The 25,954-nt window shown below is 47.6% G+C and overlaps 3 protein-coding genes across 12 annotated transcripts in view; 1 reads left to right on the plus strand and 2 right to left on the minus strand.

Annotated features, from left to right (window-relative positions):
• LOC132592472 (uncharacterized) overlaps window positions 1-1,329 on the minus strand; it is a 36,535-nt gene extending 35,206 nt beyond the window's left edge. For 5 of the 7 annotated variants that reach the window (XM_088673524.1, XM_060277425.2, XM_088673525.1 and 2 more), the window contains exons 1-2: window positions 1,248-1,329; window positions 152-286 (exon numbers count right to left, since the gene is read on the minus strand). In XM_088673524.1, coding sequence (XP_088529650.1) covers window positions 152-286; window positions 1,248-1,326 — 214 coding nt within the window. In that variant the 5' untranslated portion in view covers window positions 1,327-1,329. The remainder of the gene's footprint in view (window positions 1-151; window positions 287-1,247) is intronic. The other 2 variants (XM_088673526.1, XM_088673527.1) reach the window with 1 other exon arrangement.
• The window catches only part of LOC118091520 (WAP four-disulfide core domain protein 18-like), a 57,919-nt gene that overhangs the window by 28,939 nt on the left and 3,026 nt on the right, over window positions 1-25,954 (plus strand). The window contains exons 1-2 of one of the 2 annotated variants that reach the window (XM_035128604.3): window positions 21,656-21,765; window positions 24,447-24,581. In XM_035128604.3, coding sequence (XP_034984495.3) covers window positions 21,672-21,765; window positions 24,447-24,581 — 229 coding nt within the window. In that variant the 5' untranslated portion in view covers window positions 21,656-21,671. Of the gene's footprint in view, window positions 1-21,655; window positions 21,766-24,446; window positions 24,582-25,954 lie in introns of those variants that run through there. The other variant, XM_088673532.1, reaches the window with a different exon arrangement.
• Window positions 8,871-25,954, minus strand: part of LOC148685202 (nigwaprin-a-like) — a 35,648-nt gene continuing 18,564 nt past the window's right edge. For 2 of the 3 annotated variants that reach the window (XM_088673535.1, XM_088673536.1), the window contains exons 2-4: window positions 10,504-10,738; window positions 9,718-9,852; window positions 8,871-9,035 (exon numbers count right to left, since the gene is read on the minus strand). In XM_088673535.1, the coding sequence (XP_088529661.1) occupies window positions 9,025-9,035; window positions 9,718-9,852; window positions 10,504-10,738 (381 nt within the window). In that variant the 3' untranslated portion in view covers window positions 8,871-9,024. The remainder of the gene's footprint in view (window positions 9,036-9,717; window positions 9,853-10,503; window positions 10,739-25,954) is intronic. The other variant, XM_088673537.1, reaches the window with a different exon arrangement.

Consider the following 25,954-nt stretch of genomic DNA (forward strand, 5'->3'; position numbering starts at 1 on the left):
GCCGCTCGCCCGCCCGCTGTGCCCAGAAGGGGAGCGAGGGCTCCGGCAGCGCCTTCCCTCTCCACCAGCACGGGAGCAAGAGTGCGACAACTCACTGCCGGGGCTGCACCCCAAGACCCCAGTCTGCTTCTGAGGGGAAAGGACTTCTTACCCTTTAGCGGAGTTTGGCAAGTGTGGCCACAGCCGTTGCTGCAGCACTTCTTGTCCCCAAGACATGAATCATCTCCAGAACATTTCTCCACACATAGTCCATATTTGCCCGGCGGGGGGCAGTATCCTGGCTTCCCTGGAACAGAACAACTACATGACTGCCCGGCAGTGGGGTGGGGGTCTTATAAGTCAACCCACTCTGTGCTCCAGGGCGGCTCCCTTATAGATTTGTAGAGTGGGAAGGGATGGCCAAAGGTCATCAAGTCCAAGGCTCAGCAATGTAGGAACCACAGTTCAAGAATCACTGGCCTCCAAGGCATTTGGCCTCCAAGGCATCTGCTTTACTCTTGGGCTGCAGGTATTCGGGTCAGCTGAAGGGCTGTGGGTGGGTGTTGGAGAGGCATCTCCCTCCCTTCCCCCGCCTCCCCAGCTGTCATTCACAGAATCCTAGAACTGTAGAGTTCGAAGGGTCCCCCAAGGGGCATCTAGTCCAACTGCCTCCAAGGCAGGAATCAGAACTAAAGAATCCCTGAAAGATGTCCTCTGCTAAAAAAACCCAACAACCTCCAATTTCTATGATAAATTTTGGAAGAGTTCCCTGCACAATTTAGTGCTGGCCTACAGAAGCAAGCCGAGCTGTGGGATTGTAAAGCCACCAGTGGAGGAGGACACGGAGGCTGGAGAAAGGACTTTGAGTGGAAAGTGTCCTTTCCCCATCCTTGAGGAGCTCACCAAAGCTGCCATACCAGAAATTGGGTGTGGAGGGGGTAGCTGCCTGCTGAATGGGACACAGGTGTTGGAAGCCTCCGTCCAACCTTGATGCCTGCTTCCTCTCATTTCAACAGAGCTCTATGGTTTGTTGCAGCTGATGTCAATCCAAACCAGAGCCATAAAGTGGGGGGGGGGCTGTGGTAGAGCCCCCTAAAACACTCCCAGACGGACAGCCCTCCATGGCACAGAAATGCCTGCTCCTCCGGAGGATCTGAACTCTGCACACAGAGCAACAGCAGCAGAAGAAGAACAGACGTGTAGAGAGAGCCTTGCTCAGGTAGAAAGGGCTCCATCTTTCAGGCAGGGTCTAAAGGGGGGTCACGTACCTTTGCCAGAGGCAGAGGACACCACGGCACAGAGAGAGAGGAGCCCTGCGAGGAGGAAGACGAGAGCACCAGACCTCATGGCTAGGCAGGTCACTGTGCCCTCCAGCCTCCAGCCAGGTGGTTTTTATAATTCCCCGATGCAGCAGGAGCTCCACCCAGACTAGAGAGGAGACAATGAGGAAAGATGGTACTGGCAAATATTCCTGCATTGCACAAGAAACGATGAGGAGAATGTAAAGGTCGCGGTCCCTTGGCAAGGTAAGATCAAAGGGGCCACTTCACCTTACATTCTCCATTTGCAATCCAATTTCCAAGAAAGTATCTCAGGGGTCAATGCTCCTTTTGCAAAACAAATGTCATTGTGCCAAAGAAGAGGGAAGCTGCTGAGGCAATGGGAGAGCGTTTTTGCATGCCCTGGGTATGGCTCCATCTGGGCTCTGGTGTTATAAACCAGCGGCTGAGAGGCCGGAGGGCACTCCATCCTGCCTAACCACGAAGTCTGGTGGCCTCCTCGTCTTCCTCCTTCTTGGGCTCTTCACTCTCTGTGCCTTGATTCCCTCTGGCCATTTCTTTTGGACCCTTCCCTTTCCCCCATGAGCAAGACTATCTGGACAGTTCTAGTTCCCACATGGGCAATGGTTCTTCTGGACTTTCTGAGGGTGCTCCAACGCCTCCAAGACCTGAGAGATCTGCACAATTGAGAGATTGAGCACAATTCAAAGTGTTGGTGCTGAACTTGAAAGCCCTAAACGGCCTTGGCCCAGTATACCTGAAGGAGCGGCTCCACCCCCATCGTTCTGCCTGGACACTGAGGTCCAGTGCCAAGGGCCTTCTGGCAGTTCCCTCACTGTGAGAAGCAAAGCTATCCTATTTTTAAAAGACAAGGGTGGAGCTGTCATCATCATGAACAAAACTGATTACATCCAGGAGGCTCACAGACAACTTTCCAATACCACCTTTTACATGAAATTGGACTCAGACCCCACACAAGAATACAAAAAAGAACTGAACAAGATTGTTAAGGAGCTACCCCCACACATCCAAGAACAGATCCTCACAAACACACCAGTGGAACCTCGACCAGGAACTTTCTATCTTCTACCTAAAATACACAAACCAGGAAATCCAGGACGCCCCATCATCTCAGGTATTGGCACTATTACAGTGGGTGTTTATGGCTATATGGACTCTGTTCTGAAACCATATGCTATCAGTGCTCCCAGCTACATACGTGACACCACAGATTTTCTGAGGAAAATACAATCTTTGAATAATCTTCCTAACAATACAAACTAGCCACTATGGATGTGGAATCTCTGTATACCAACATCCCACACAACGATGGCCTGCAAGCTATAAGGAACACCATTTCAGATAAAATCAAAGCAGAGTTTGCTACCAAACTCTGCCATTTTGTCCTTACCCACAACCACTTCAAATTTGGTGATGACCTGTTCCTCCGGATCAGCGGCACAGCCATGGGCACCCGCATGGCCCCACAGTATGCCAACATCTTCATGGCAGATTTAGAACGACGTTTCCTAAACTCCTACCCACTCAAACCTCTCTTGTACCTGCGATACATTGACAATATTTTTATTATCTGGACATATGGTCAACAGATCCTGGACACCTTCCACCAGACATTCAATGACTTTCACCCCACCATCAACCTAACAATGAACCAATCTATGCAAGAAATACATTTTTTGGACACTACTATAAAAATACAGGGTGGACGTATAGACACCACCTTATACCATAAACCAACTGACCGACAAACATATCTACATGCTTCTAGCTACCATCCCAAACATACCAAACAATCCATTGTATATACCCAGGCCCTACGTTACAGCCACATCTGTTCCAACTCTACAGACAGGGACTCTCACCTAAGAGATCTACAGCAAACCTTTTTAGAACTAAAATATCCGCCCAATGAAGTTAAACAACAGATCAACAGAGCCAGAGTGTTACCCAGAGAGAACCTGCTGCAAGACAGAACCAAAAAAGAAAAAAACAGAACACCACTAGTAATCACATACCGCTCCCAAGTTAAAACAGTACAACGCATCATCAGAGATCTACAGCCTCTCGTAGACAATGACAGTTCTCCTTCTCAAGCTCTGGGAGGAAGACCTTTCATTGCCTACAGACAGCCACCCAATCTTAAACAACTCCTCACCCACAATAATACAACCACCAGACTTAACATCGACACTGGTACCAGAGCCTGCAATAAACGCAGATGCCAACTTTGCTGCCACATACACCTGGACAACACCATTACTGGCCCCAACAATATCCAACATACCATCTCAGGACTATTTAATTGCTCATCTTCTAACATTGTGTATGCCATCAAATGCCAACAGTGCCCTTCAGCTCTCTATATTGGACAAACAGGCCAAACACTATGCCAAAGGATAAATAGACATAAATCTGACATCAGGAATCACAAGACAGAGAAACCAGTAGGAGAACACTTCAGTCTCCCAGGACATTCTATACAACATCTCAAAGTAGCTGTCTTATTACAAAAGAATTTCAGAAATACGGTAGACTGGAAAGAGAAGTTGCTGAATTGAAACTTATTACCAAACTTAAAAGCATGGAGAGACCTGGTCTGAATTGAGACATTGGATTCTTATCTCATTATTCAAGATAAAGCTATTTTTAGCCATCTCACCCCTTGCTTTTTCCTGTAAGACCAATTGCAGTCGTTAACAGTCGTCCATAGGTTTACCACACCTATCAGTCAATCACCCATTCCCACCACCCTTCTGAGTAATACTCCCCACCCTCTCACTATATATAAGGGTCTGTTTCAGTGTATCTGAAGAAGTGTGCATGCACACGAAAGATCATACCAATGACAAACTTAGTTGGTCTCTAAGGTGCTACTGGAAGGATTTTTTTCTATTTTGTTTCGACTACGTCAGACCAACCTGGCTACCTACCTAGTAACATCCATTGAATGTTATATTCCATATTTATAATCCAATTTCTTCCATCCTCACTTGTACAAATATACTTTGAACTAACATTCAGAGCAGGGTGGCCGAATCATAAATAAAGAGAAGAAAACTTTTAATAAAGAAACTTTAGGCTCTCCCCACCCCCACCCCCCGGCCCGGTCTTTTGCAACAAATGAAGTATTATCTCAAGTTCAAACCGTAAAGTCCTGGCATTTGGGTTTATTCCACAGTTTGTGAGCTCATCTATTCTAGCACGTGCCTATACTTTTGTCCAATTATGCTCTAATTAACAGAAGAACATCTGCTTCTTAATGGCGGAGTTGGAGGGTTTTCAACAGGCAAATTGCTTTTTGCACTCAGTGCCTCTCTGCCCCCCACATTCCATGCCGGAGTGCCGAGAGCAAGGTACCGAGATGAATTGTGAGTGAAATCTGCCCCCCCAACCCCATCCCTGGGGGGAATTTGCAAGGATTGATGCCCAAACCAGATAAAATGACAATAGAAATGTTAACAATCACAGGTCTGAGCTATTTTTGCAATGTACTGCAGCGAGAATGAGCATTATTGGGGCTTACGCGTAAGCACTGAGGCAGTTAAGGTTCTTTTTGTACAAAGACAAAATCTCTCTAGCACAATTCCTTATTGTTCCTTTGTTCAAGATGCTCAAACTGGCAGCCGCTCCAATCAGAAAAGACTTCCAAGAATCCTGAATGCTCCCATCAGCCAAAGGTGTGCATAGACCCTGGGGGTCGGCAGTAGAGCTAGCCGCTCAGATGCCAGAGCGGTGTGTGCGCCCTGCAGTCGGGGGGGGGGGAGCAAGCCGCCCATGGCGGACATTCAGTGCCCCACTTGTCCGCAACTCCTAAGCTTCCCCTGAGCTGTCAAAACGAAGGGGGAAGGGGAGAATGCCACGGGCAAAGCGGTGCAGCTCCCCCTTCCCCCGATGGCTCAGGGTAGCCTTGGGAATCGCGGGCGTGCGGCACACCAAATGTCACCCCCCTCGGTGATGACACCTGGGACAAACCGCCCCCCCTTCCTATGCCCCTGCTTGGAGGGTCCTTGCACCTGATGTACAATTTATATTCTGAATAATATTATATTGGTCTAAAGCAGGGTCCCCAAACTAAGGCCCGGGGGCCGGATGTGGCCCAATCGCCTTCTAAATCCTGCCCGCGGACGGTCCGGGAATCAGCATGTTTTTACATGAATAGAATGTGTCCTTTTATTTAAAATGCATCTCTGGGTTATTTGTGGGGTATAGAAATTCATTGATATATTTTTTTTCAAAATATAGTCTGGCCCCCCACAAGATCAGAGGGACAGTGGGCCGGCCCCCTGCTGAAAAAGTTTGCTGACCCCTGGAAGCAAAAGTGTCCTTGTTTGTTTGTTTGTTTGTTTGTTTCCATTCAAAAATCTTACCTTACATATAAACCAACCCAATAGATTCATGGAAAAATGTGGGGGAGGGGTTGTATTATGTTGCTTTCAACCTGCTCTTATCCTATGAGCATTTGTCAATAGATGTCTTTATTTCCTTTGCTGGATCTAAAATTAATTGGGGGCGGGGGATGTTGCCAGTTGTGTTTGTCTTGCAAGGCAATCTACAAAAGCTAGTCCCTCCCATATCTTTTCATGTCTCAGCTAATTGCTTCCTCACAATGTTCTTCTAAAACCATGGTTCCCAATGTGGGCCTTGCAGGGGGGGGGCAATTTGATGGGGGGGGGAGCAATTTGAAGATGAGTTAGACCATGTTAATGGCCTTTTAGGCTTCCTCCGTGTGAATAGGAGTACACTTTTTGAATAATAAGAATAATAAGGCGGGGGCTGGTGCTGGAGGAGACTCTTGAGAGTCCCATGGACTGCTAGAAGATCAAACCTATCCATTCTGAAGGAAATCAGCCCCGAGTGCTCACTGGAAGGACAGATCGTGAAGCTGAGGCTCCAATACTTTGGCCACCTCATGAGAAGAGAAGAATCCTTGGAAAAGACCCTGATGTTGGGAAAGATTGAGGGCACTAGGAGAAGGGGACGACAGAGGACGAGATGGTTGGACAGTGTTCTCAAAGCTACGAACATGAGTTTGACCAAACTGGAAGACAGGAGTGCCTGGCGTGCTCTGGTCCATGGGGTCACAAAGAGTCGGACACGACTAAACGACTAAACAACAACAACAAGGCGGGGGCATCAAGATTTTAGAGATGCTTAGGTGGGGCATGGCCAAAAAAAGAGTTGGGAACCACTGCTCTAGATGCACCTTTGGGGTGCCTTTCCCCCACTGCTCATCCAATATCACTTCTCTACTCCTCCCCACCTCCCCATTCACCAATAGACACAAACACACCACCCCCCCAGCCAGTGGAGCATCTCTCTCTCAGTTGCTCTCGCCAATCATTCATTCATAGAATCCTAGGATTGTAGAGTTGGAAGGGACCCAGAAAAGATCCCATGGCCCAACCCCCTGCAATGCAATAATTCTTGGACAAGGGACCACCCACCCAGAGCTAGCCCACACATGAGCCAAGGCGAGGCAACCTCATCAGGTGGTAGGATCCACGAGGGAAGCAGATCCAGACTCCAATGAATGCATCACACATTGCTGCTTCTGCTGCTTCTGCTGTGGTGACATGTTGCTTGGAGGCTGGATCTCCTGCCTTCTTGGAAGCCCATCCTACTCTCTCACTACAGTGGCCCCTTGGCAAATGGGAGGCACTGCTGGTCTCCACTCTTGTTCCTGATGTAGCTCTAGAGATGTTTCTCCCTGCTTCCCAATGTAGATCTTCACTCACCCCCAAATTCCTAGTGGGGGGCATGCCATTTTGTGGTGGGTCTAAGGTGCCAAAATGTCTTGGGCTGGCCCTGCACCTGCCCACAGCATTTCACTTTAGCAGGATTTGGCCCTCTACCACCCTATTTCTTAACATTAGACAGTAGGGTTATTTGGTTGGGGAAATGAAGGGGGAGGCTACATGCATATTCATCCTGACAACTACTGGAATGTGCTAATTCCTCAAAGTGAACAAGTTTGAAGTCACACCAGTCCACTGGCGGAGGACAATTCCTTCTGTGGTTGCAATGATCTCTAGATTGAACGTCCTTGTTCTAAAAAGTGCACTTCTGTTAGAAACCAGGCATTATGAGAGTCTGAATGGATGCCTATATTCTCTCCTCCCCATCCTGGCAAGGGGGAGACCAGTCAGGTGGCTTGCTGGTGACATCTCGCTTTCATGGCAGTGCCCACTTTAGTTCATTCACACACCTATGTTCTGGTGGATGCGTCCTTCACACAGATAGAGTATCCCTCGAGGACTTCCTTCCTAGGCAGCCTCGCCTTGGGGCTCAATCTGGGTCCTGTTTGACTCCACCAGGCATCCCCAAACTTTGGCCCTCCAGATGTTTTGGACTACAATTCCCATCTTCCCTGACCACTACTCCTGTTAGCTAGGGATCATGGGAATTGTAGGCCAAAACATCTGGAGGGCCACAGTTTGGGGATGCCTGGACTCCGCTTTCAAAGTGTCCTGCTCACCTTCCTCTCTGCCAGGCACTTCTGGCTCTTTAATAAGCTGGGATGTTTCTCTGTCAATGTTATGGCCGACATCATAATGCTATTTGGCTGCTTGGCTTAGCTGGAAAGATGGAAGGCAATGACAGCATCCCTGGCCAGCCAACTTTGGCTTAAAAACCTCCAGTGAAGGAGAGTCCACCATATTCCGAGAGAGTCTGTTCTACTGTCAAACAACTCTTACTGTCAGAAAGTCCTTCCTAGTGTTTTGTTGGAATCTCCTTTATTTGGACTTCAACCCATTGGTGTGGACCCTCCCCTCTCCTTTTTTGTGACCCAGAAAGAGGGCTTGGGATGGCTGAGTAATTTTGACTTGGTTGGGAATCTGAGTCTCTGTGAAATGGGTATCTTTGCTCTGCAGTGGCATGAAGAGGACGCCTTGATACCCTATGGAAAGGGGGCCCAGCCCAGGATGCTGCCTCCAAGGAACAGGACTCCCAGCCTGAAAGGCCAGGCTGCTTCTGCCTTTCTTCCACCTGAGGGCCACACATGGATGCCACTTGGACTCTGTGTGGAACAGGAATCAGCTCTTGGTGGGCAAATCACCAGAGGAAGAGGTCCCAGGAGTTCTGGTCACCCTCCCTGCCCATCACTGCAGGGGGGTCCTGCACCTGCAGCTGGCGCCGTCCTGTGTCCTGTTGCTTTCAAAAGAGGAAGGTGGGCACGAAAACAGCAACACATTCCAAGAGAAAGACTTCAAAGGACCTGGGTCCCAGAGGCAGCACTTAAGACACACCAAGCCCTGCTTAGTTAGACAGTCAAATATTTGGGAACTAGACATGGAAGTCAAGAGAGGCGTGCATTAGTCGACCTACAAGATCCCGTTACACCCAGCCTGCTTTAAATCAATGGCCTTAGTTCTCCTGCTTCTACCCCCAACAGGCAGTGACCCTTCACCCATCATCCAGTGCATTTTCCCTACTAACTCTGCTCTATTGCGAAGCTGCCCTTCCCTGGCTGTATGTGTGATCTGTTGGGTTTCCACAGCCCTCAGCCAGAGGCTCTTCCTCCCTCCCTCCTGCCAACACCCTTTTGGAAAGATATAAGCAAGCAAGACTCAAGAACAAGACAATCTGGTATGCAGCTGCATGGCTCATTTTATTGCAGGCAGGGAAGGATGCTGGATGGAGCTGTTGGGTCCAGAGGGAGCTGGGTCTATTGTTGCCTTCACTCCTTGGGTGCTGGGTTCACATCTCCAAAACTGTAGACGTTGCAGGGATTTCAGGCTATGCATCACTGCCATCCTGTGGGGTTAAAGGAGTGTTCAGGCACCCATGGAAATCCAGGACCAAGAACCCTAGAGAGATCGGTGCTCATCACGCTAGCTAAGCAGTCGACAAGGGTTTCCCTTACCTGGAGATGCCCAGATGGAGTCTGGGACCAAAGTGCTCATTGACAGAGCTATGGCCCCACTCCTCAGTTTCCATGTCACAATGATCAGCCATCTCTTGGGTGTCAATTCAGAGGCAACAGGCATCCCTCCTCGAGCAGAAATGCACTTGGGCAATTCGTGCAGAGCTGCTGTCTTCAGCCCACCTAGTTCCTTCCCTGGCTCCATTCAAGGTGCTCACATTAGTGTCTAAAGTCCTAATGACTTAGGCACCCACTAGCTGAGAGAGCTTCTCCATACCTGCAGACTCTCTTGGGAGTTCCTCCACCCTGACAAAGTATTCTCTGTGGCAGCCCCTAAGTTGGGGGAACTCCCTCCCCACAGAGGGGCACCTGGCACCCTCATGGTGTTGATTCCTTCATATGCTGAAGATGCACCCTGAACTTTGACACCTGATAGATATCTACATTTTTTGGACCCACTCTATTCCTGAGACTGCAGTTTCCAATTGCAACCCACACTGGGAGCCCCTAGTGAAGGGAAAGGGGACCCCAATAAATAACAATAAATCATCCACAAGAGGCTCAGTATCTTACTTGGGTTCAGGCAGACCATGGAGCACATTTTTGGACAGCATTTCTGGATGCCAAGACAATCATAATCTGTTTTACACCGCTTAACGCAAGGTGGCTGCACTACTGCAGGAAAGATAGGGCAATTTCCAGGCTTCCCTGCAACAAAGAACATCATTATGGGCCAGAGGCAACATTTGAAAAGGAGGCACCAGGAGCATAGAATCTGTTGCGGCTTTGCACATCCCAGCAGCCAAAAATTCCCAGCCTTTATAGGATGAGCTCAGCCCAGATGAATAAGCTTTCTCCAGTTTTTCCCTCCTTCCCTCCCAGCAGAGGGATGAACGTCTGGGTTGAAACTGGACCAGTCTTTGCTGGGGCTGGCTACCTTCTCCCACAGTGGCCACCCCCATCCCTTGACACCAAGTTCTTTCCGGGCACCAGAGACTTCCGGGCTGCAACTTTAAGGGGCACCTTTAGAGGTGTGTGTGTGTGTGTGTGTGTGTGTGTGTGTGTGTGTTGGGGAGGTGCCCCCATCTTCACCCCCTCCCCTCCTCAGCTGCCATCCCGCTTCACTTCCTTCCTCCCATCCATAAGAACTCTCTGTGGTTTCCTACAGGAGATGGCAACACATTGAAGGGTTCACTGTGGAGCCACCTACAACATTCCCAGGTATAGCAGTGCCTCTGCTCCTCTGAAGAGCCTGAAGTCTACACCTGGAAGGGTTTGGAGGTGTGGGGTGAAGGGGGTCCCCCATGGAGGCCCGTGCAAAGCAGCATCAGAAGGATTGGCTCCAATGGGATCACATACCTTGGGCTGAGGCAGAGGGCATCATGGCACAGAGAGCGAGGAGCCCCACAAGGAAGAAGACGAGGCCACCAGACTTCATGGTTAGGCAGAAGAGAGTGCTCTCTAGCCTGTCACCAGGTGCTTTATAAGGCCACATCCCCAGGGGAGTCCTGCTCAGATTCAATTGGCTGTAGGAAGATGAGGACATCATTGCACAAGAAGTGATGAGAAATGTGTATTGCATAGGTTGCGGTCCCTGTACAAGGGAAGATCAAAGAGGTTATTTTGCAATATATTCCCCATTTCCCTGTTCAGAGACACAACAGCACCTGTCCCATTTAGAGGCTTCCCTGATGCTTCTGGTTGGCCACAGTGAGGATGGAATGATGGAGCAGCAGCAGGGTCTTTGGTCTGATCCAGTGCAGGGGGCTGCTCTTGCCTCCTCATGCTCTCTTCCAAGTGCAACCAGCAGGCCACTTCACTGTGCAGTCTTTCTGGGCCCACCAACCACCTTCTTCCATGTTCAAAGAACCACGGGCTTGCCAAAGCAACAACAACAACCAGCCCCTTAACCATTAGAACTGGAAGATAGAGAAAGCATTTGGAATACCATGTGCAGTTCTGACCACCTTCCCTCGATAGGATATTTTTTCTGGAAAGGTTAAGAAAAGAGCAAACAAAACTATGAAAGGGATGGAGCCCAAGCCCTAGAAAGAAAAGTTGCAACATCTGGCATACAAGTAAGGTGACAGGATAGAAGTTCATCAAATGATGTGTGGCATGGAGAAATAGGATAAAGTTTTTTCTGGCAGCAGCTCCATAACATCATGAACCTTCATGGACATCCAATTAAACTGGATATGGTTAGATTCAGGGTGGATAAAAGGAAGTCCTTCTTGAGGCAGCTTTATAAACTGTGGAATTTGCTGCTTCCGGAGGCAGTGATTGCCACTAACTCGGAGGGCTTTAAAAGAGGGCTGGACAAATTCATGGAGGTCTATCGATGGCTTCTAGCCAGGATGGCTATACTATGCCTGCATAGTTGGGTACAGAAATGCTTCTGAATCCCAGTTCCAGGAATCCAAGGGCAGGCAGTGGACTCCTGTGCTTCTACTCTGCTTGTGGGCTCCCCCCCCCCTGCTTGGAATGCATGCCATTGTTTTTGCCACCACTCTAACAAGAGAGCTTTGCATATATGGGCCTGTAAAAAGGTGCAGCTAGTCAAGTCAAAAATGCTGCTGCCCACTTTGCCACTAACTTGCTTCCCCTCGTCCGGCTTCTTACCACATCCTGGAGATTCCCTCTGCTTGCTTAAGCACCATCAAGATTTAGTATAACAGCTTAGTCAAGATATGGTTGTTTGAAGGTGGGACTCTGCCTTGCAGCTGTCCTTTGTGCCTTATGACAGCTGCTCAACCGGTTGGGATGGGGATGAAATGCTTTTGGGTATACAGTATGTGTCTAAGGGTAGCATTGCTGCAGAAATAGGGATTTATTATGGGCAGTGCGTGGCAACCCATGCTAGAAGGGCAACACAAAGTGTATTTAGGGAGCAATTGGGCAAATATCTATCTGAATGCTTTCTATCGGACCTGCTCTCTGGTCCGAGGTTTTGAAGATTTAGAAGTTACAAAGTAGTTATTTACAGTCCTGCTGCGAAAGCTAGACTTTGCTTTCACTTTTGCCGCAGAGGGGGGGGGAGCCCGACCTCCGTGATTTAAAGCTCTCCCGGTGGTCTAATTAAATCCGAATTTTTTTAAAACTTTGTTTCTTTTACTCACTGTGACCAAAGTGTCCCTATTTGTAGATTTTCTTGGAGGAAATCAAGCGCTCAATCTGCCATCAGTTCCAGGAGCTTCTCCCTTTGAGGGAAGCGGTGGACTTGTTTGTGCCTGCGCCTCCACTTCTCCCGCTCTTAGCGCCCTTATTAGGGCTCTCCGGGGAGGGGGGAAGGAGGTTCAAAAAGGACAGCCGCCAAGTCTCCAAGTCTTCAGGACGCTCCTCCTGAAGTTCTGGGGGGTCCGCACGCTCTGCAGAACCCCTAAAATCCTCAAAGAGATGGGAGCGATTTTCTCCCGCGTCCGACGGCGATGGCGCTTAATCCAGAAGTCCCATGCCAGGCACTCCTGTCTTCCACTGCCTCCCGCAGTTTGGTCAGACTCATGTTTATAGCCTCGAGAACACTGTCCAACCATCTCGTCCTCTGTCGTCCCCTTCACCTTGTGCCCTCCATCTTTCCCAACATCAGGGTCTTTTCCAGGGAGTCTTCTCTTCTCATGAGGTGGCCAAAGTATTGGAGCCTCAGCTTCACAATCTGGATTTCCTTCAAAATGGATAGGTTTGATCTTCTTGCAGTCCATGGGACTCTCAAGAGTCTCCTCCAGCACCACAATTCAAAAGCATCAATTCTTCGGCGATCAGCCTTCTTTATGGTCCAGCTCTCACTTCCATACATCACTACTGGGAAAACCATAGCTTTAACTATACGGACCTTTGTTGGCAAGGTGATGTCTCTGCTTTTTAAGATGCTGTCTAGGTTTGTCATTGCTTTTCTCCCAAGAAGCAGGCGTCTTTTAATTTCGTGACTGCTGTCACCATCTGCAGTGATCAAGGAGCCCAAGAAGGTGAAATCTCTCACTGCCTCCATTTCTTCCCCTTTTATTTGCCAGGAGGTGATGGGACCAGTGGCCATGATCTTGGTTTTTTTGATGTTGAGCTTCAGACCATATTTTGCGCTCTCCTCTTTCACCCTCATTAAAAGGTTCTTTAATTCCTCCTCACATTCTGCCATCAAGGTTGTGTCATCTGCATATCTGAGATTGTTGGTATTTCTTCCGGCAATCTTAATTCCGTCTTGAGATTCATCCAGTCCAGCCTTTCGTATGATGAATTCTGCATACTGTATTAAGTTAAATAAGCAGGGAGACAATATACAGCCTTGTCGTACTCCTTTCCCAATTTTGAACCAATCAGTTGTTCCATATCCAGTTCTAACTGTAGCTTCTTGTCCCACGTAGAGATTATTCAGGAGACAGATGAGGTGATCGGGCACTCCCATTTCTTTAAGAACTTGCCATAGTTTGCTGTGGTCGACACAGTCAAAGGCTTTTGCATTTTTAGTATGTTTTTATTGTGTTTTTATCATTGATGTTCTGCACCTCAGCCCAGGACTAATTGCAGCCATCAGCAGCCATTAACAGCCATCTCCAGGTTTACCACTCCCATCAGCCCACCACCCATTCCCACCCACCCCCACCACCAAGGGCGTACCCACCATGCGGCAAGTTAGGGCAGCTGCCCTACTCTAGAAGCAGGGCTGGTGGGCAGAGGCGGAGCACAGCCCGGCGGAGCGCGAGTTCGCCATTCCCGCCGCACCGCGCCGCACCCTCCCTCCAGCTCCCCGGCGCGCCCTCAGGCAAGGCCAAGCGCGGCGGGGAACCAGAGAGTGCGGCGCGGCGGGCGGGAACGCTCCGCTGGGCTGGGCTCCGCCTCCGCCTACCAGCCCTGCTGCTAGGGAGGAGCACAGCCCGGCGGAGCGCGAGTTCGCCGTTCCCGCCCACTTTGTGGCCCCTCCCCTTCCGTGCCTTGGCCCCTCCCCTTGCCCCCCCCTAGTTTTGATCCTGGGTACGCCCATGCCCACCACCCTCTGTATATACCGTATATAGGGTCTGACACTTCTGTTTCTAGTGTATCTGAAGAAGTGTGCATGCACACGAAAGCTCATACCAAAATATAAACTTAGTTGGTCTTTAAGGTGCTACTGAAGGAATTTTTTTATTTTGCTTCGACTCAGACCAACACGGCTACCTACCTGTTCTGCAATGTGTTTTTAATGTACACCGCCCTGGGATCTCTGATGAAGGGTGCTATATTATTGTTGTTGTTGTTGTTGTTGTTGTTTAGTCGTTTAGTCGTGTCCGACTCTTCGTGACCCCATGGACCATAGCACGCCAGGCACTCCTGTCTTCCACTGCCTCCCACAGTTTGGTCAAACTCATGTTCGTAGCTTCGAGAACACTGTCCAACCATCTCGTCCTCTGTCGTCCCCTTCTCCTTGTGCATCAAGGTCTTTTCCAAGGATTCTTCTCTTCTCATGAGGTGGCCAAAGTATTGGAGCCTCAGCTTCACGATCTGTCCTTCCAGGGAGCACTCACGGCTGATTTCCTTCAGAATGGATAGGTTTGATCTTCCTGCAGTCCATGGGACTCTCAAGAGTCTCCTCCAGCACCATAATTCAAAAGCATCAATTCTTCGGCGATCAGCCTTCTTTATGGTCCAGCTCTCACTGGACCATATTATATTATTATAATATATTATTATTATTATTATTATTATTATTATTATTATTATTCATTTATCTCATGGGGTGACCACAGCCATCAACTCTGACTGGTGTAATTGCAGTTGCTCCTCTGTGAAACCACCATGTTTTCTGGTAGGGACAGGCTTCCTCCCATCACTTTGCAAGCCCTATATGATTGAGTGTTATGTCAACGGTGAAGACAGACCTGGCATCAAGATGCAACTATGAGGAGCAGCACAGCTGCTGGCTTAGCTGTCATGGAGCCCAAGTGGAACTAGGCTCTTGGCCACCCCATCAGGTGATGTTTTGGGCTTCGCGTTTGGGCTTCTGCTTGGCCACTGTGAGAACAGGATGCTGGACTAGATGGGCAAAGTCTTAGGTCTGATTCAGCTACAGGGCCGTTCATGTGTTCTCACATTTTGTGCTGGGGCAAACTAGATAAGTTTCCTTTTTGACCCTAAATTAAAATATGCAGTGCAGACCTGAAAGGGTGCCTCCTGCCAAGTCTTGCTGGCCAACTGAAGAAACAGCTGAGACCACAGCCTTTGAAACAAACAACTTAGACAAAATAATTAAATCTCAGAATGATCTTTTAGCAGTGCCTACACGAAATCAGCCCTAAGTGCTCCCTGGAAGGACAGATCGTGAAGCTGAGGCTCCAATATTTGGCCACCTCATGAGAAGAGAAGACTCCCTGGAAAAGACCCTGATGTTGGGAAAGATGGAGGGCACTAGGAGAAGGGGACGACAGAGGACGAGATGGTTGGACAGTGTTCTCGAAGCTACGAACATGAGTTTGACCAAACTGCAGGAGGCAGTGCAAGACAGGAGTGCCTGGTGTGCTATGGTCCATGGGGTCACGAAGAGTCGGACACGACTAAACGACTAAACAACAACAACACGTTGTAACTCCCCACCTATTGATTCGAAGCAGGTGCCTTCACGGTACGCTTTTTGGCGACTGCTAAAAACATTCTTGTTTAGACACTCCTGTCCTCATGTTTAGAAAGCTGGTGTGAGTTTTAATCCGTTTCCAGCCTATTATTATTTTAACTTTTTGAAAGTCCTTATATAATAGGAACCTCTACAGTGGGAAGGTAAATTGTGTTTCCATGTGCTGCTCTGGTTTGCCAGAAGTGGCTTTGTCATGCTGGCCACATGACCTGGAAGCTATACGCCGGCTGCCTCGGCCAATAATGCGAGATGAGCGCGCAACCCCAGAGTCGGTCACGACTGGACCTAATGGTCAGGGGTCCCTTTACCTTTACCTATATTTCCAGGGGACCCAGGTGGCACTATGGGTTAAATCACTGAGCCTAGGGCTTGCTGATCAGAAGGTCGGCGGTTCGAATCCCTGTGACGGGGTGAGCTCCCGTTGCTTGGTCCCAGCTCCTGCCAACCTAGCAGTTCGAACGCACGTCAAAATGCAAGTACTGTAGATAAATAGGAACCGCTACAGCGGGAAGGTAAACGGTGTTTCCATGTGCTGCTCTGGTTCGCCAGAAGCAGCTTTGTCATGCTGGCCACATGACCTGGAAGCTATACACCGGCTCCCTCGGCCAATAATGCGAGGTGAGCACGCAACCCCAGAATCGGTCACGACTGGACCTAATGGTCAGGGGTCCCTTTACCTATATTTCTTATGGATAATTGTATCATTCTCTCTCTTTTGTAAACTGCTTTGAGCTTCTTCTTTTTACAATCAAGCAGTGTATAAATTCTACGCGTTAAATACAACTTTGGTAGCTGTGCCACTGGGAAGCATAGCTGAAAATGCTTCTCCATCCCAAAGCATTTGGGATGACTCAGATGGGGACTGTTTTCACAAGAGCATGAAGAGGAGGAAGATAATGATGCTACCAGGAAGGATATTGTGCTGAGTGCAGCAGCCAAGCATTGTTTGTGCAGGACAATGTCCTCTCCCAGTCTGCCTAGGTGCTGTTTCCCGTAAGTAGCAGGAAAGACAGGTTTGGGCTGGCAGTTTTAATGTGTTTTTAATCTCTTGTTGGAAGCAGCCCAGGGTTGGGTGGGGTATAAGTAATAAATGATTATTAATTATGATTATGATTATTCCATACAACACAGTTCCCAATCCAGTGAGCCTGCCTTTCTCTCATCCACCAGACTCCCATGTCATGAAACACATTCCAGAAGCAGGAGAAGTTAGGTGAGGCTTGAAGTCAAAGGTCTCTGGGGTATTTCAGGACTCCACTTGTATTAGCCCCACCCTAAGATCATCTTACTTACCAATTAAAAGAGAAAGCAAGAACAGGAAGAACAAGAACCGGCAATCTCATACCCTCCAACATTTCTCCAATGAAAATAGAGACATCCTAAGGAAAAGTGGGACATTTGGGGATCTGATCAGAAATGGGACAGCTTCTCTAAATCAGGGACATCCCTGGAGCATAGACTCAGTATATTATAAAATGATATGTTGTAATGGGTACATATTTTGGGCACCTTTGAATAAATAGCAATATTTATTTTTTTAAGGCATCAATTAACATTGTGGAAGGATTCATTTTTAACTGCCTGCATAGGCCTGGTGGAAGAGCAAAGTTTTCAGCAGGCATTTGATCAGCACTTCTTCAGTCTTTCTGTAGCCTTCCTGGGATATGTGGAGGCGGAGAGGAAAGAGACTGCTCTCACTCTCAGGCTGCCCATACCAAATCCCCAGCAGTTTGAAGCAGCTGTTCAACAGCTGGAGAAGGAGAAATGGGGAATTTCTCAATGGGAAACCCCCTCCTTGTATTGCAGGGGGTTGTACTAGATGACCCTTGGGGGTCACGTCCAACTCTACAAATCTATTATTCTATGTAAATGCATGCAGAAGATCTGCCTGCCTCATTAATTCTGATCACAGCTCCTCCATAGCACTCCAAGGGAAATGCCAGAATGGAAGGGTTTTGCTGTAAAAGTAGTATGCTCTATAATTCTACAGTATTTGAAATAATATATATGCTGCATCAACATATGGTCAGACCTCACCTAGAATACTATGTCCAGTTCTGGGCACCACAGTTTAAGAAGCATGTTGGAAGGTGTGCAGAGGAGGGTGAACAAGATGATCAAGGCCCTGGAGACCAAGCCTTGTGAGGAATGGTTGAAGGAACTGGTTACGTTCAGCCTGGAAAAGAGGAGACAGAGGAGATATGATAGCCATCCTCAAATATTTCAAGGGCTGTCACATGGAAAAGGGAACAAGCTTGTTTTCTCCTTCTCGGGGGGGGGGGGGTTAGGACTGGCATGGTTTCCCCATCCAGTAAGTATTTCTTTCATTCATTCTCGGAAAGACCATGTTATGCAAGCTCATCCCCAAAGTGGAAGTTCGTTGATGCTCAAAGCCCTGGGTCTCTGGGGTATCTATAGTTTGTTGGAATTAGCCCCATACCAAGCTCAGCTTGTCAATTAAAACAGAAAGCAAGAGAAACTCATAAAAGGTTTTGTTCCACCTGCAGTTCTGGTTCCATCAATGTGACCAATGGAACATGCTCCGTCAGGACTTGGGCTGCTTTCTCCTTGTCCTGCCGGCAGGTGAAGACTTTCCAACTGGCTTTTGGGAAGTGCTGTTTTAATGAAAAGGCTGGTCTTGTGCTGTTTTTATTTTCATTATTTGTTTGGCTTTAATAAATGATTGATATATATCACAATGTTTAATTGTTGTTGTTTTTAATTTGTTTTTTATTCTATGCTTTTAGTGGTTATTATTATTATCTTTAAGCTGCCTTGAGTCCCGTCAGGGAGAAAGGCAGGGTAAGGTAGTGGTAGTAGTAGTAGTAGTAGTAGTAGGGGTTGGAGGAGACTCTTGAGAGTACCATGAACTGCAAGAAGATCAAACCTATCCATTCTGAAGGAAATCAGCCCTGAGTGCTCACTGGAAGGACAGATCCTGAAGCTGAAACTCCAATACTTTGGCCACCTCATGAGAAGAGAAGAATCCTTGGAAAAGACCCTGATGTTGGGAAAGATGGAGGGCACTAGGAGAAGGGGACGACAGAGGACGAGATGGTTGGACAGTGTTCTCGAAGCTACGAACATGAGCTTGACCAAACTGCGGGAGGCAGTGGAAGACAGGAGTGCCTGGCGTGCTCTGGTCCATGGGGTCACAAAGAGTCAGACACGACTATCGACTAAAGAACAACAGTAGTAGTAGCCAGAACGTCCTCTGGATATGGCTGAGGCATATGCCAGCTTGCCGGCTTGCCTTTTCCAGGAACAGGTTACAGCAGCTGGCACAGCAGCAGACGCTCTGCACTAAGACTTCTGGCCGCAGCTCCCAGCTGAGCCCCCACATCCAGCATCACTTCCGAGGCTCAGATAGGACTCGGATGACGACATGCAACTCCATCCAAGACCGGTCGTAAATTTAGCCTCAGATTGGCTAATTCTCTGGCAAAGCGTCTGCCTTGTTGGCTAGATCCATTTCCAGTTTGGTAGCCTCTGTGATCTGGTCCTTGGCTGCTTTCAAGCCACAGTCATTCATTCATTCATTTAGATATTTGTATATCACAGGAGTGTGTGTGTGTGTGTGTGAAAGAGGTTTACAGCAATAAAAACACAAACCCATGCAATAAAAAAGTTAAAAACAGACATTGATTAACATTGTGGAACAATTAATTCTTAACTGCTTTCATAGGCCTGGTGGAATAGCAAAATTTTCAGCAGGCATTTAAAACCTGGCACAGAAGGTGCCTGTTGAATCTCTAGTGGCAGAGAGTTCCACAGGCCTTGACCGATGACCCTAAAGGCTTGGCCTGCTTGTTGCTGTCAAATGAGCCTCACCAATTTGGGGAATGATCAGAGATGCTTCTGCATGTGATCTCAGTTATCTCAGCACACCTTCTGTCTCCCTGTGGCCTTCTTGGGATACGTGGAGGAAGAGAGGAAAGAGACCGCTCTCACTCTCAGGCTGCCGATACCATGTTCCAGATCTCCCCACAGTTTCATGCAGCTGTTCAACAGCATGAAGAGGGAGCAATGGGGATCCTGTCGATGGGAACCTTGTGCTTCCTGCATTGCAGGGGGTTGGACTAGATCAGTGTTTCCCAAACTTGGGAAACACTGGACTAGATAACCCTTGGAGGTCACTTTCAGCCCTACAAAGCTATGATTCTATGGGAATGCATACAGGAGATATGGCTTCTTCAGGACCTCTGATCACAGCTTCTCCCCATTCCAAGCGAAATGCCAGAAATGAAGAGGTTTGGTTTAAAAGTAATCTGTTGAAATAATAGGAGGGGGGGTGTCAGTCTGGATGATGCACAGAGTCCCCTGAAGTTCTTGTGATCCTGTATCTGTGGGGGAAGAATGTTTGAAAGCAAACTTTCCAAACCTGTCTAGGGAATGATTAGTTAAGCACCACCATCAGCATAACCAAATTCCGGTAAGTTGCTCTGCGCCATAGAACAAACTGGTCATTCTTTCCTCCACACCTTCACCTTCACCTACCTGCTCGGTAGGGAAACAATGGCCAAAGTTTCAGGGTGTGAGCTGAGCTGCTGGAGACATAGAGACCTGCTTGCTCCATGCTGGATCCAAAGCTGAGACTAACGGGGAAGGAAGATCTTTTGGGGTGTTGATGCTGTGAGCCCCCTCCCCTCCTATGCTCGGGTTCTATATACCGTATGTGTAAATGAATCTATCAAAGACTCCACAGTCTCAATTAGTACCATTTTTTTTGATCAATTGGATCAAATTGGAAAATTGGATCAAATTGGAAAAGTAGTAAGATACCGAGCAAGGAGGAATGGCAGAACAAAATGTTAATATACTATAATGCAGCAGTAAAAAATGCTGGAATTAAAGGAATTAATGAACAAATAAGAGATAAAGATTGGGGGAAATTTAGAAAATATCTAGCAACAATGGTGGAAAATCCCTCACTTGCAGAAGGCCTATAAAGACTCAGACACAAAAAGGTATGTAAATGAATAAAATTAAAACCAGGTATACAGATGACACATAAAAGAAGAAATGTGCAGTACAAATTATGGCTGGAAGTACAATCTCACTTGTGGTGGGTGGTGGGATGGGTGATGGGGCATTAAAAATGCAATAAGACTAATCATGAGTTCTGTTTATTCTGATCTTTTTTTGTATGTATTTTCTTTATATGTATGATTCTCTAATATGAATTTGTTTTACCTTTAGATTTATTTATATGGTATCTTTCATATTATGATTTATATATTTAGTTTATATATTTATGTATTTATGATTTATGCATCTATATTTATGATTTATGTATCCATACCTTTTTCATGTATTTGTTTTTTCTTTTTTTCTCTTTCTTTTTCTGTTTTTCTTTTTTTTCTTAAAAAAAAAAGACTCCACAGTCTCCGCTGACCTTCATTCCAAGGAAACAAAACCCTTATAAGCACCTCAAATCCCTGGAGTCTCTCACTGCCCAGAGACTGGGGATCGATTGTAATAATATTTTCATGCTCTCAGCTCCACTTTTGCTAGGGGTAACATTTTTGCCATTTCATTTTTTTACCCAGGGGACAAAGAGCTGCCCATTGAGAAGCACCAGCAATATTCCCCTCCACCTGGCATGCAAGCTGCCTTCTGCCAAGCCAGGTCAGGGCTGTGGACCTTCCTCATGTCCCAGGGTTGACTCCTGCCAGAAGCCAGCAGAACCAGGAGGCTCCAGTTTGGACTGGAAAAAAGTTGCCAACAATGGCCCCAAACAGGTATGAACCAATCTCCGGAGGCAATGTCTTCATTTCCTGCCAAAACCCATTTTTTTTGTGTGTGAAAAGGTCACCCAAACTGTCATCTCATTGTTGCATCACCTGCTAATTTCCCCTTCTTCAAGGCGGGCTTAAATATCCCCAAGGGGCTGGCTGCTTGGAACTCACACCTCTCTTCTTCCAGCAGCACCATGAAGTCTGCCCTCGTGGTCCTTGTGGGGCTCGTCACCCTTTGTGCTGAGCTCACACGGGCAGGTTCTCCGACACCAGACTGCCCGTCAGAAGGTAAGCGGCACTGCCAGGAAGGGGCCCTCACACTGCTGGTTAATCAAAGGCAGAGGCTCCCTTGGAAGGTGGTGTGGACCCTCCTTCACTAGAGGTTTATACGTAGTAATGGATGACCACCTGTCAGGGATTCTTTAGCTGGGATTCCTGTGTTTCGGGAGGCTGGACTAGATGACCCTTGGCCTTGGGGGTTCCAATTCTGGAACTCTATGATCTTGGTGTGCTGCTAAAAGGCAGCTGCATCCCCCAGTTGCCCAGCACCGCCCTTTGTGTGTTTGCTCAGAAATTGCACTGAGTTTAATGGGATGCTCCCAACTAGGGTTGCCTTGGGTTTCATCCCTTGCACAGAAACGACCCCTAGAAGAGGTGGGGGCACTGGAAGTCGGGGCACCCGGGGGGGGGGGGACATACATAGCTGAGGCTCCAAATGTCCCCCTTTAACCATACTGCCGGTTGCACCCAAGACCTCAATATTAGTCAGTCCCTGAAATGCTTTGCAAAACTTTCTGGGGATGTCTGCCTGCGCTAATGGAATAATGACCTCCTCCAGCAGCCTGGAGATCAAGGACAGGCATTTTTTGTTTCAATGAGATCCTCAGGTTTTCTACAGGAATATCCTGTGCCTTTAAGGAGAACCTCAGAGGAGTTCTTGCTTTGGGGGCATAGCTGCCAAGTTTTCCCTTTTCTCGCGAGGAAGCCTATTCAGCATAATGGAAAATCCCTGAAAAAAAGGGATAACTTGGCAGCTATGTTTGGGGGGTGTTGGTCTCCTGCCAGCCTTTGTGCACCCAGGAAGCCAGCCTGCCTGTCTTGCTCTCCAGATGTTGCTGTGAGCATCTAAAAGGGGCAGTTTGCTGTATGGGGAGTGTGGGAATTATTATTTTATTTTATTTTATTTCTATACCACCCTATACCCAAAGGTCTCGGGGCAGTTCACACAAAATATCAAATACATAAAATCAAAACAAAAACAACAAACCAATAACACACACACACACACCCCCCAAAAAAAGAGCCAGCGTTTTAAAAAGGGTATAGGATGTAGATCAAGTCAGGCAAAAGGCCTGGTTAAAGAGTAACGTTTTTGCCTGTCACCTAAAGCTGTATAATGGAGGCACCAGGCAAACATCCCCGGGGAGAGCATTTCACAGACGGGGAGCCACTGCAGAGAGGGTCTGTTCTCGTGTTGCCACCCTCCTGACCTCTCGAGGAGGAGGCACACGAAGCGAAGCAGAAGGGCCTCAGAAGATGATCTCAGGGTCCAGGTGGGTTGATATGGAGAGAGCCGGTCCTTGAGGTATTGTGGTCCTGAGCCGTTAACAAAACAAATCCATTAGCCGAATGAATTTCAATAGGGGCAAATGTCAGGTTCTGCACTTAGGCAGGAAGAACCAGATGCACAAATATAGAATGAGGGACACCTGGCTTACTAGCAGTACATGTGAAAAGGATCTAGGGGTCTTGGTGGACCACAGACTTAACACGAATCAACAGTGTGATGCAGCAGCAAAGAAAGCGAATGATATTCTAGGCTGCACCAACAGAAGTCTAGTGTCCCGATCAAGGGAAGTAACAGCATTATTCTATTCTGCCATGCTCAGATGTGGGAATAGGTCAGTTAGTAGAGCATGAGACTCTTTTTTAAAAAAAATTATTAAATTTTCTAAATTACCTTTCAAAATATTCATTTAAACAACCTCGAATCATTGACTTCCCTTCATCTCCTTCCACAGTTCATTTTGCATACCATAAATCACTGCATATTGACATGAACTAAACCATTCAGTAACCCATTGTTACATCCATCAAAACTTATTTACACTGTTGAATTTATCTAAATGCTACCAGCATTTTAAAATAAACACGATTTTCACCTATGTATTCAGCAAACCTTTTCCAGTCTTCTTTCAACATGCCTTCTTCTTGTTCTCTTATTCTATAAGTCTGCAAACTGTGTGTATTCCCTCAGTTTAAGTTGCCATTCTTCTTTGGTTGGGACCTCGCTCGTTTTCCATTTTTGCACGAAACACAGGCCGCAGTAGTGACATACATAAATAAGTAGAGCATGAGACTCTTAACCTCAGGGTCTTGGGTTCAAGCCCCACCTTGGGCAAAAGATTCCTGGACTAGATGACCACCTGCAATTCTATGATTCTATACCATGCAGTACCATGTCCAGTCCTAGGTGCCACAGTTTAAGAAGGCCATTAAGAAGCTGGAAGGTGTGTAGATCAAGGGTCTGGGAACCAAGCCTTGTGAGGAACAGTTGAGGGAGTTGGGTATATTTTGCCTGGAGAAGAGAAGACTAAGAGGTGACATGACAGCCGTCTTCAAAAGATGGAGCAACCTTGTTTTCTGCTGCTCTGGAGAGTAGGACCCAAGTAGGATTACATTTACAAGAAAGAAGATTATGACTCAATATCAGGAAGAACTTTCTGGTGCTAAGAGCTGTTTGACAGTGGAACAGGCTCCCTTGTGAGGTGGTGGACTCTCCTTCCTTGGAGGCCTGGAGGTTGGATGATCATCTGCCAGGGATTCTTGAGCTGAGGCTTGGATTGGATGACCCTTGGCCATCCCTTCCAACTCTACAAATCTATAAGGGAGCCTGGAGCCCAGAGTGAGCTGCCTTAAAAGACCCCCCCGCCCCACTGCCGGCAAGTCATTTGGTTGTTCTGTTCCAGGGAAGCCAGGATACTGCCCCCCGCCGGACCCCTATGGACCATGTGTGGAGGAATGTTCTGGAGATGATTCATGCCTTGAGGACAAGAAGTGCTGCAGCAACAACTGTGGCCACACTTGCCAATCTCCGCTAAACGGTAAGAAGTCCTTTCCCCTCAGAAGCAGACTGGGGTCTTGGGGTGCAACAGTCTTGCCTTCAGTAGGATGTCCCCTATATCAGAGGGATGTGGGGTATATGGGAAAGAGCTGGAACCCCTAGCCTAGGCATCCCCAAACTGCGGCCCTCCAGATGTTTTGGCCTACAACTCCCATGATCCCTAGCTAACAGGACCAGTGGTCAGGGATGATGGGAACTGTAGTCCAAAACACAGGACTTCCATGTGCTTCTGGCACAAAGGCTTTCAAGCGCTCCTGAGAAATACTCAAAGGGACAAGTGTAGCCCTCATCTCCAAGAAAACCTGCCACTAATGATCTTTTTTAATCACCATGTGATTTACCAGTAATATTTCTATTCCACTTCTATTCCAGCAACAAGGCTGAGCTCAAACAAGCTCACAGTAGTTGACAATGGCAATTAACAAATGCTACAATCATTACAATCCTATCGAAAGGTCAATTGTATCTAAAGAAGGCACAAAACCAATGCATACGTCAAACAATTGTTCAAGTGAGACAGCCCTTCAAGGGCCGTCACATGGACGATTTGGCCCTTGTTTTCTGCTCCTCCTGAGGGGAGGACCCAAACCAATGGATTCAAATGACAAGAAAAGATCCTGACTAAACATTAAGAATAACTTTCTGGCAGTGAGAATTGTTTGACAGTGGAATGAGCTCCCTTGGAAAGTGATGGACTCTCCCTCGTTGGAGGTCTTTAAGCAGAGGTTGGATGGCCACCTGTCCGGGATTCTTGAGCTAGAAATCCTGCATGGCAGGGGGTTGGACTAGATGACCCTCGGGCAGTGCTTTTTTCCTAAAAAAAATGTTTAGGGGTACTCTCATTATTTTCCTACTCATACAGTATTGGAATACTGACCCTCAATGAGGCCAGACTTAAGATTCACAAAATGTTTAGGGGTATGCGTACCCCCGTGTTTCCCCAGAAAAAGCACTGCGCTCAGGTCATCTACGATTCTGAGTTATTCAAAGCCAGCTCTGTGCTGATTACAGGTAGGTAGCCATGTTGGTGGCTCCGTTCACCTGGGATGAACAGAGATATCGGATTCTTATCTCATTATGCATGATCTAGCTTTCTTTTGTGCCTTGCTCCCCCCCCCCCCGCAGGACCAATTGCAGTCATCAGCAGTCGTTAACAGCCATCAACAGGTTCACCACTCCTATCAGCCCATCACCCATTCCCCCCCACCCCCCACCCTCTGAATATAAATAAGGGTCTGGTTGATTCTGTTTCAGTGTATCTGACGAAGTGTGCATGCACATGAAAGCTCATACCAAAATAAAAGCTCTGTGCTGAGTTATTCAAAGCCGGCTGGCTGACTCCCTCTGTGCTGG

Source organism: Zootoca vivipara, chromosome 7, assembly GCF_965207765.1.
Source record: "Zootoca vivipara chromosome 7, rZooViv2.hap1.1, whole genome shotgun sequence".
Taxonomy (NCBI): domain Eukaryota; kingdom Metazoa; phylum Chordata; class Lepidosauria; order Squamata; family Lacertidae; genus Zootoca; species Zootoca vivipara.